The sequence below is a fragment of the Bufo gargarizans genome, chromosome 5 (assembly GCF_014858855.1).
Source record: "Bufo gargarizans isolate SCDJY-AF-19 chromosome 5, ASM1485885v1, whole genome shotgun sequence".
Taxonomy (NCBI): Eukaryota; Metazoa; Chordata; class Amphibia; order Anura; family Bufonidae; genus Bufo; species Bufo gargarizans.
In genome coordinates, this window is record NC_058084.1 from 26,642,494 (window position 1) to 26,652,293 (window position 9,800).

General features: G+C 51.3%; 1 protein-coding gene across 1 annotated transcript; it reads left to right on the plus strand.

Moving 5' to 3' along the window:
* Positions 1-250: 250 nt before the first annotated feature.
* EXOSC4 (exosome component 4) lies at positions 251-2,867 on the plus strand. Its single transcript, XM_044294500.1, has 3 exons — positions 251-511; positions 1,891-2,097; positions 2,317-2,867. Exons 1-3 carry the CDS (start codon positions 341-343, stop codon positions 2,686-2,688), a joined length of 750 nt encoding a protein of 249 aa, XP_044150435.1. The 5' UTR covers positions 251-340; the 3' UTR covers positions 2,689-2,867.
* The last annotated feature ends 6,933 nt before the right edge of the window (positions 2,868-9,800 follow it).

The following is a 9,800-nucleotide window of genomic DNA, read 5'->3' on the forward strand; positions in this document are numbered from 1 at the left end:
GAATCGGACTCCTCCCACGTATAATCGCATGGGCATGACGTCATCACAGGTCCTTTAGCGTCTCCGGTTGCACAGCCTGGGGTCTGTCTCCCTTACCCTGCTGCTACATCCCATCGTTGCTTCAAACCCACGTGACTTTGTCATGTCACGTGACCTTGTGACATCACAAGGTCCTTACAGCGCATTTCCACATATAATGAAATGATAACGACATCGTGAAAGGTCCTTTAGCGCCTTCAGCAGCACGGAAGTCTGACTCCTCCCACATATGGTCACATGGTTATGACATCACCAAAGGTCCTTTCGCCCCCTAGAATTGCCATCGTGTGCACGCTGGAGGATGGCGGGTCTGGAGCTGCTGTCAGATCAGGGATACCGGGTGGACGGGAGGAAGGCCGGGGAGCTGCGGAAGATCCAGGCCCGGATGGGAGTGTTCGCTCAGGCTGACGGCTCTGCCTATGTCGAGCAAGGGAACACCAAGGCGCTGGCTGTAGTGTACGGACCGCATGAGGTGAGAGGGGGGTGCCTGCTGCATGATGGGAGTGCTGGTCTTGGGCTGTATGACTGGTCCATGATGGGAGTGCTGGTCTTGGGCTGTATGACTGGTCCATGATGGGAGTGCTGGTCTAGGGAGGGCTGTGTGACTGGTCCATGATGGGAGTGCTGGTCTAGGGAGGGCTGTATGACTGGTCCATGATGGGAGTGCTGGTCTTGGGCTGTATGACTGGTCCATGATGGGAGTGCTGGTCTTGGGCTGTATGAATGGTCCATGATGGGAGTGCTGGTCTAGGGCTGTATGACTGGTCCATGATGGGAGTGCTGGTCTAGGGCTGTATGACTGGTCCATGATGGGAGTGCTGGTCTAGGGCTGTATGACTGGTCCATGATGGGAGTGCTGGTCTAGGGCTGTATGACTGGTCCATGATGGGAGTGCTGGTCTAGGGCTGTATGACTGGTCCATGATGGGAGTGCTGGTCTAGGGCTGTATGACTGGTCCATGATGGGAGTGCTGGTCTAGGGCTGTATGACTGGTCCATGATGGGAGTGCTGGTCTAGGGCTGTATGACTGGTCCATGATGGGAGTGCTGGTCTAGGGCTGTATGACTGGTCCATGATGGGAGTGCTGGTCTCGGGCTGTATGACTGGTCCATGATGGGAGTGCTGGTCTCGGGCTGTATGACTGGTCCATGATGGGAGTGCTGGTCTCGGGCTGTATGACTGGTCCATGATGGGAGTGCTGGTCTCGGGCTGTATGACTGGTCCATGATGGGAGTGCTGGTCTCGGGCTGTATGACTGGTCCATGATGGGAGTGCTGGTCTCGGGCTGTATGACTGGTCCATGATGGGAGTGCTGGTCTCGGGCTGTATGACTGGTCCATGATGGGAGTGCTGGTCTCGGGCTGTATGACTGGTCCATGATGGGAGTGCTGGTCTCGGGCTGTATGACTGGTCCATGATGGGAGTGCTGGTCTCGGGCTGTATGACTGGTCCATGATGGGAGTGCTGGTCTCGGGCTGTATGACTGGTCCATGATGGGAGTGCTGGTCTCGGGCTGTATGACTGGTCCATGATGGGAGTGCTGGTCTCGGGCTGTATGACTGGTCCATGATGGGAGTGCTGGTCTAGGGCTGTATGACTGGTCCATGATGGGAGTGCTGGTCTCGGGCTGTATGACTGGTCCATGATGGGAGTGCTGGTCTCGGGCTGTATGACTGGTCCATGATGGGAGTGCTGGTCTTGAGGAGTTGATAGGTGCTGTGGTCTTGGGGTGTTTAATGGGAGTGCTGATATTTGACTGGTGGATGATGGGAGTACTGGAGCTTGGAATTGGTGAGGCAGTTAATAGGATGGAAGACGCTTTCTGTGGATCCTCACGGCTTCTTCTCTTAGATCCGAGGGTCTCGTGCTAAAACCCTCCATGACCGGGCGGTGGTGAACTGCCAGTACAGTATGGCCACTTTCAGCACCGGGGAAAGGAAACGGCGACCGCACGGAGACCGCAAATCCACCGAGATGACCCTGCACCTGAAGCAGACGTTTGAGGCGGCCATCCTCACCCAGCTGTACCCGCGCTGTCAGATAGACATCTACGTCCAGGTGAGGGGGGGGGGGGGCTCGTGTTTGCAGCCATTGTGATCCTGCAGTCACTTGTTACTCGGCCTCCTCTACAGCCGGGCTGCAGGATCAGACTACGGGGGTTGTGTGTAGTCTGTTACCATGGTGACACATGGGCCTGACCCTGAACCCTTATCTTCCCTGCGTTGCGCTCTGTTATCAGTGACAGGACATTGAACTCCAAACCTGTCTTCACTTTAGATCCTGCAAGCAGATGGCGGCAACTACTGCACGTGTGTGAACGCAGCCACCCTGGCGGTGATCGATGCCGGGATCCCCATGAGGGACTATGTCTGCGCCAGCTCGGCCGGCTTCATCGAGGACACGCCCCTGGCGGATCTCAGCTACGTGGAGGAGTCGGCGGGGGGCCCCCAGTTGGCTTTGGCTCTGTTACCCAAGTCTGAGCAGATCGCGTTACTGGAGATGAACTCGCGGCTGCACGAGGATCACTTGGAGCGCGTGATCGATGCCGCCAGCAAAGCTTGTAAGGACGTGTACGCCGTGCTGGACCAGGTGGTGCGCGACCACTTACAGGAGGTGGCGGCGCTGGTCGGAGATCGGGGGTCAGTGTAGAGAATGACTTTTCTGGAAGCAGATGGTTGTAACCCACAGGATGGAGAGGACAATGGCGGCAGAGGGAGGTGCAATAATGGCCGCCAGGACCTCCGCAGAGAAGTGCGGACTCTTTATATTTTTATATGTTTTCTTTAATAAACATAAAAAATATCAATAAAATAAATATAAAAATGGAACTTCATTGCCACAACATAATCTGTTTTCTTTAAAGGGCCGGCGTTCGTATTACTCCTGCTATAGTGAAAAACTCAGAAATTTCTAATCGACTATAGTTTTCTATTCTGCACTGTTTTTAAGATCTCTGCTTGCTGTCAGTTTTGATTAAAGACCTGTACCGTCCTGAGAGTTACAATACAGGCGCTGCAGACGGAACGTGAAAAGACCTGAACCCTCCCTGATGCAGTGTAACAAGCCCAAGCTCTGTCAGCAGGACCGAATGTGAAGGAGATGTGTTTCTATTCTTAGACAGGAAGCAGAGATGTTGAAGTTTGAAAGAAACATAAAATCATAGCTGCAGAATTTCTCATTCTTCCTTAAAGGTGTTATGCCATGGGTAATGTAAAAAATGAAAATCAGACGTCATATAGTAGATGACAACCTCTTTCTGCACCTCCCATGGATCCAGAGATCTCCCCATTCATTGCTCTGCTGGATTTATATCAAGCTAACAACTCAAGGGGCGGGGTCTTCTCTGCTGCAGTTAAGGGGGCGTGTCCATGCTCTCCCTATCACAGTTCAGGAGGCGTGTCCATGCTCTCCCTATCACAGCTCAGGAGGCGTGTCCATGCTCTCCCTATCACAGCTCAGGAGGCATGTCCATGCTCTCCCTATCACAGCTCAGGAGGCGTGTCCATGCTCTCCCTATCACAGCTCAGGAGGCGTGTCCATGCTCTCCCTATCACAGCTCAGGAGGCGTGTCCATGCTCTCCCTATCACAGCTCAGGAGGCAGTTGAAGGATGAAACTGAGCATGTGCGGCCATCTCAGTGAGCAGGTCAGAGAAATAAGAAGAAAACTAACAACAGGTGGCGCTATACAGATACATTTTATTGAATAACTCAGTGGCTAGGCTAAATTTTTAATTACATGCAATTACACAAGTATTTAGAATGATCCAGGTTTGAAAACTGTAGAATATTTTTTGTGGGACAACTCCTTTAAACAGCACTGGTCAGCAGGATCAACCATAGTACACAGGGTTATAGCTTGGAACGGTTGATCCTGCTGACAAGTGGTGTTTAAAGGGAACCTGTCACCAGGATTTTGCGCATAGAGCTGAGGACATGGGCTGCTAGATGGCCGCTAGCACATCCGCAATACCCGGTCCCATAGCTCTCTGCGCTTTTATTGTGTTAAAAAAACGTTTTGATTGATATGCAAATGACCTGATATGTGTCCTGTATCCGGAGATGAGTCAAGTGGAAAGGAGCCCAGCACCGCCCCGCGTCCTCCGAATCTCCTTCTTGCTGGCTGACGTCACAGAGCTGGAGCGCCGAAATCTCGCGATGCGCGAGCTAGCGCATGCGCAGTGTCGGCATCATGTTCATTCCCTGTACTGGCATCAGCACAGGGAACGAACTACGCATGCGCTAGCTTGCACATCGCGAGATTTCGGCGCTCCAGCTCTGTGACGTCAGCCAGCAAGGACGAGATTCGGAGGACGCGGGGCGGTGCTGGGCTCCTTTCCGCTTGACTCATCTCCGGATACAGGACTCATATCAGGTCATTTGCATATCAATCAAAACGTTTTTTTAACACAATAAAAGCGCACAGAGCTATGGGGACTGGATATTGCTGATGTGCTAGTGGCCATCTAGCAGCCCATGTCCTCAGCTCTATGCGCAAAATCCTGGTGACAGGTTCCCTTTAAAGGGGATTTTCCAGAACAAAGCTATTGGCCTATACTAGGGATGAATTCTGTCACCCCCTTTATCAGCTGTTTTGGGCGGCACCGGAGTCTTTACTGTGGATGGCGGCGGAAGCACAAGGTTCTGTGCGCCGTGTAGTGGCTGCCGGGGATTCTGCGCAGTGAAGGGAGCCTCTGATGTAGCTGACCTGCGCTGGGGATATGCCATCCATATTAAAGTCCTGGAAATCCCCTCTGAGGGCGAGTTCACATCACATTATTTTTCCATCCTCCTGATCCGTCAGAATAACAGAAGAAAAAAAAAAAACGGATCCTGAGCATCAGTTATGCACATTTTGCATCCGTCTGAGATCCGTTATTTTAGCACTGCGCGCAGGACTTTGCAGAATGTGAAACTGATGCTCAGGATCCGTTTTTTTTTTCTTTTGTTATTTTGATGGATCAGAAGAACGGAAACAGTCCTATCCTTCTCTGTAATGGGACATGTTCTATTTTTTTGCGGAACGGACATACTGATATGGAACGCACATGGGAGTCGTATCTGTTTTTTTGCTGCAAAAAAAAAACGTAACGGACCAAATATACATTGGTGCGCATGAGCCCTAAGTTGTAGAAAGTTCCTGGACTTTTAAGGGTTCGTTCACAAGACAGTGTGAAGCCTGTGCTGTTGTCCGCAACGCACGGGCACCGACTGTGGCCCAGCCGCATGGGGATCGTGGACCCATTCACTTGAATAGGTCTGCGATCCCTCCGTTCCGCAAAAAGATAGAGCATGTTCTATCTTTTTGCGGTGCGGAGGCACTGAACGGAATCCCAGGAAGCACTCTGTAGTGTTCCGTTCTGTGTTTCCATTCCGCATCTCCGGATTTGCGGACCCAGTGAAGTGAATGGGTCCGCATCCGTGATGTGGAATGCACACGGAATGGTGCCCGTGTATTGCGCAATACGGCAATGGGCAGCACAGGTTTGTGAGAACGAGCCCTAACTCTGCGACGTCTGCTTGTCCTGCGATTCTGGATTTGGTCAAATCTGCATCAAACACCACAGGTAAGATGGAAGGATTGTGCAGGAGATTTGTGAAGACGCCTTAAGGGCTCTTTCACACGAGCGGATGCCGTGCGGGTAATCCGCTGCGTGAAACAGAGCCAAGCCCCGTCCCGGACAGCAGAGACGCGGAGCAGTAACATGACTGATAATGCTCCGTGCCTCTCTGTGATCTTTTTACTACAAAATCACAATGAGATAAAGTTGTCACTGATTTTGTAGTAAAGATCACAGAGAGTCACGGAGCGTTATTAATGTTACTGCTCCGCGTCTCTGCTGTCCGGGACGGGGCTTGGCTCTCTTTCACGCAGCAGATTACGCGCACGGCATCCGCTCGTGTGAAAGAGCCCTAAGGGTAACGGCCCCCAGTGCGGATTATGTGTGGTTCTTCTGCGCCGCATTTCAGGCGGAACACTGCAGCATATTACAGAACCAGCGAACGGAATGCGATCTGACAAATCCGCGGCATGTCGATCGCAAAAGAGGTTTTCCCCACAGACGTGAATGGGTCCTTAACATGAACAGAAAAACCTCATCAAAACCGCAGTGAATTTAATGGGTTTCTGCACATAAACCTGCACCATGCGCTGATGCCCTAGGGCAGTGATGGCGAACCTTATACAGGCCGAGCGCCCAAACTGCAACCCAAAACCCACTTATTTATGGCAAAGTGCCGACACGGCAATGTAACCTGCACCATGCGCTGATACCCTAGGGCAGTGCCCGAACTGCAACCCAGAACCCACTTATTTATGGCAAAGTGCCGACACGGCAATGTAACCTGCATGCTACAGTCCAGCATGGTGTGTCCTCCGTGTAGATATAATATCCTGCCTACATTCAAATTTCTGCGACTTAGGGCTCATGCACACAGCCGTTCCCGGCCTCAAACAGCGGGCACCGGCCGTGTGCACCGTGCATCGGTTGAATGGGTCCGCAGTCCAGAGCTGCGTTGCGGAACGGAGGCACGGAACACTACGGAGTAGTGTTGAGCGAACTTGTTTTTTAAGTTCTGCATTCAAAGTTCAGGTTATCGAAGAATCCCTTATGGATTCCAAATTCCGTTATGGTCCGTGGTAGCAGAATCCATATCGGGATTCTTCGATAACCCGAACTTTGGACGCAGAACTTAAAAAACAAGTTCGTGGCGTTTCTGTCCGTGCCTCCGCACGAAGTTGAATGAGTCTACATTCATCAGCGCCTGCCACACTGACGGCGCCCATGCATTGGGGACCGTAATCTGCATGAGCCCTTCGGGTGCGGCCACGAGCTGCGGGTCCCCAACGTATCTACAAGAGTCCTGCAGCAGCCGCATTCACAGCAAATTCTGCAAAGGGCGACATCTCCAGTTATGTGACAGATTGCCGAGTCTTCTGCCAGTGGTGACGCACAGATTTCATAGGGAATCCATCAGCAGTTCTGACCCCCCAGACCTGCTGACAGCACCAGGGAGCGAAGGAAGGAACGAGTGATGCAAGAACAGTGTGCGCCATATTTAAAAAATCACAAATGTGTTTGAGCGCATGCGGTTTTCATGAAGTTTGTCTACAGGTAAATATGTACCCCCCCCCCCCCCCCCCATCAGCTCCTCTAGATCTGTAAGAGAAAAAAAGCATAAGAGAAAAGTATGGGGCAACGATGGAGCGTTGCTATGGAAGGCGGCATCTGATTGGTTGTTATGGGCAACAAAACACATTTTCCACTACAGCAGTTTTGATTAATCTCCCCCAATGTCTATGGAACAAATACTCCAGAAAATGAAGCAAAACGTGCCGGAGACAGAGGCTGCTACGATTTAAAAAAAAAATCCATAAAACAAGAAAAACAGCTGAAAAAGCACTTTTTTTCTATGACAATAATTTTGAATAAAAATGCATAAAAAATCAGCACAATGCCACGCCCATCCTAAGCACATTAGTGTGGAAGGCCTCATGCAAACGGGGGGTCGGCAATCCACGGCCACCAGCATCACGGATGCAGACCCATTCACTTGAATGGGTCCGCAATTCCGGAGATGCGGAACGGAGTCATGGAACACCGGAAGCACCACAGAGTGCGTCCGTGGTGTTTCTTTCCGTGGTTCCGCACCGCAAAAAAAAAATGACATGTCATAATTTTTTTGTGGTGCGGACATACCACAGACTCATTCAAGTTGAATGGGTCCGGCCCGCTGTACGGATGTTGCCCGCCCGTGGGATGAGGGGGTCACAACTGGTACCAGGCCCGGTTCTGACTGCCTCCCCTGCGCCCGCTGTGGCCCTTCCTTTGGAACTAATAGGTTTACCAGTCAATGACTGATCTGATGGGTATAATCAGCAAACTGCAGACAGGTACTAAAGGGTATTCTGACTGGTACTGTGGGGGGATTACTGAGGGCTGCTATGACTGGTACTGTGGGCGGATTACTGAGGGCTGCTATGACTGGTACTGTGGGCGCTGAGAGATACTAGAACTGGTAACGTAGGACTGAGGGTTACTATGACTGGTGCTGTGGGCACTGAGAGATACTAGAACTGGTAACGTGGGACTGAGGGTTACTATGACTGGTGCTACGGCCAAATTAAGCTACACCCCAAAAGGGGTGTGGTTGTGGGGGCATGGCTGAACACAGGGCGTTACGTCGCTGTCATACTGTGGCTCCCAGTAATAGTAATGCCCCCATTAGTGCCCTCCACCATTTGCTCGCGCTGCGGTGAACACTCGCTGCTGACTGAAAGCTCAGGACAGGACCTGCCTCCAGCGTGATGACGTCTCTCGGGTCCTGTCCTCCAGGCAGCGGCCAGTGTTCCCCGCAGTGCGAGAAAATGGAGGAGGGGAGAGAAGGTGGGGTAAAGGCTGCACAATGGAAGTGTTTAGTAGCAGTCCTTATAGGAAAATACCGGAAATTAATATGGCTGGTAGAAAGAAATGAGGCAGGGTCACTAAAATAGCGGCCTTCCTGGTGAAATACCGTCCGGGTTGCAACAGGTACTATGACAGATCCGGTGGGCACTGAGGAGTATGATTAGTGGATACTGAGGGGTACTATGACTGGCACTGTGAGGGCAGGGTACCACCAGTGAGGGTAAGTTATCTTCTCCCTCCATAGATGGTGGCAGTTCAGGTCACCAGGGGCAGAACACTAAGGCCCCTTTCAGACGAGCGGGTGTCACGCCCAGGACTTGCAGCGCAGCTCCCGTCCTGACCTCCCAGCGCTGCCGGGTCACACAGCATTAGGGCACATGCACACAAACGTATTTTATTTTATTTCCGTGTCCGGTCTAGGTTTTTTGCGGACTGTATGCGGAACCATACATTTCAATGGGTCCGCAAAATAAAACAAAAGGTACTCCGTGTGCATTCCGTTTCCGTATGTCCGTATTTCCGTTCTGTAAAAAAATAGAACATGTCCTATTATTATCCGCATTACGGACAAGGATAGGACTGTTCTATTAGGGGACAGCTGTTCCGTTCTGCAAAATACGGAATGCACACGGACGTCATCCGTATTTTTTACTGATCCGTTTTTTTGCAGACCGCAAAATACATACGGTCGTGTGCAAGAGGCCTTATATTGATTTATGATGCTATGTAACCCTTAGAGGTCTGGAATGTATTGGGTAACACCGACAGCATTATATCAGTGTTATCTAATACAGGCCAGGCCTCTAAGGGTTACATAGCATCATAAATCTATATAATGCTGTGTGACCCCGGCAGCGCTGGGAGGTCAGGACGGGAGCTGCTGCGCTGCGAGTCCTGAGCGTGACACCCGCTCGTCTCAAACTAAATCACTGGCCTATCCTGCATTGATTGCATAAATGTTGACACCCTGGCAGGTTCCAGCTGATGATCTGCAGTGTGACCGATGGGACTGAACAGTTATAAATGGCGCACACTGGGGGAGATTTATCAAACTGCTGTAAAGTAGAGCTGGCTGAGTTGCCCAAAGCAACCAATCAGATTCCACCTTTCATTTTAGAAAGGAGCTGTGGAAAATGAAAGCTGGAATCTGGTTGCTATGGGCAACTCGGCCAGCTCTACTTTACAGCAGTTTTATAACTCTCCCCCAGTGTGATTACTGGTTTCCATTGTAGTGCAATTCCCCTTCCTGCCATTAGATGCCGCCGTGTCCTCCTGATTCTCTCTATGGTAACTGCTCGCGGCCGCTCTGCCCTCTGCTTCCTGGTCTCTATGATGCGGAAACATCTGTAGTGACA

Coding starts and splice junctions, on each gene's coding strand:
- EXOSC4 (XM_044294500.1), top strand. CDS start 341: ATGGCGGGTCTGGAGCTGCTGTCAGATCAGGGATACCGGGTGGACGGG. Junction 512..1,890: donor TAGTGTACGGACCGCATGAG/GTGAGAGGGGGG, acceptor TTCTTCTCTTAG/ATCCGAGGGTCTCGTGCTAA. Junction 2,098..2,316: donor AGATAGACATCTACGTCCAG/GTGAGGGGGGGG, acceptor TCTTCACTTTAG/ATCCTGCAAGCAGATGGCGG.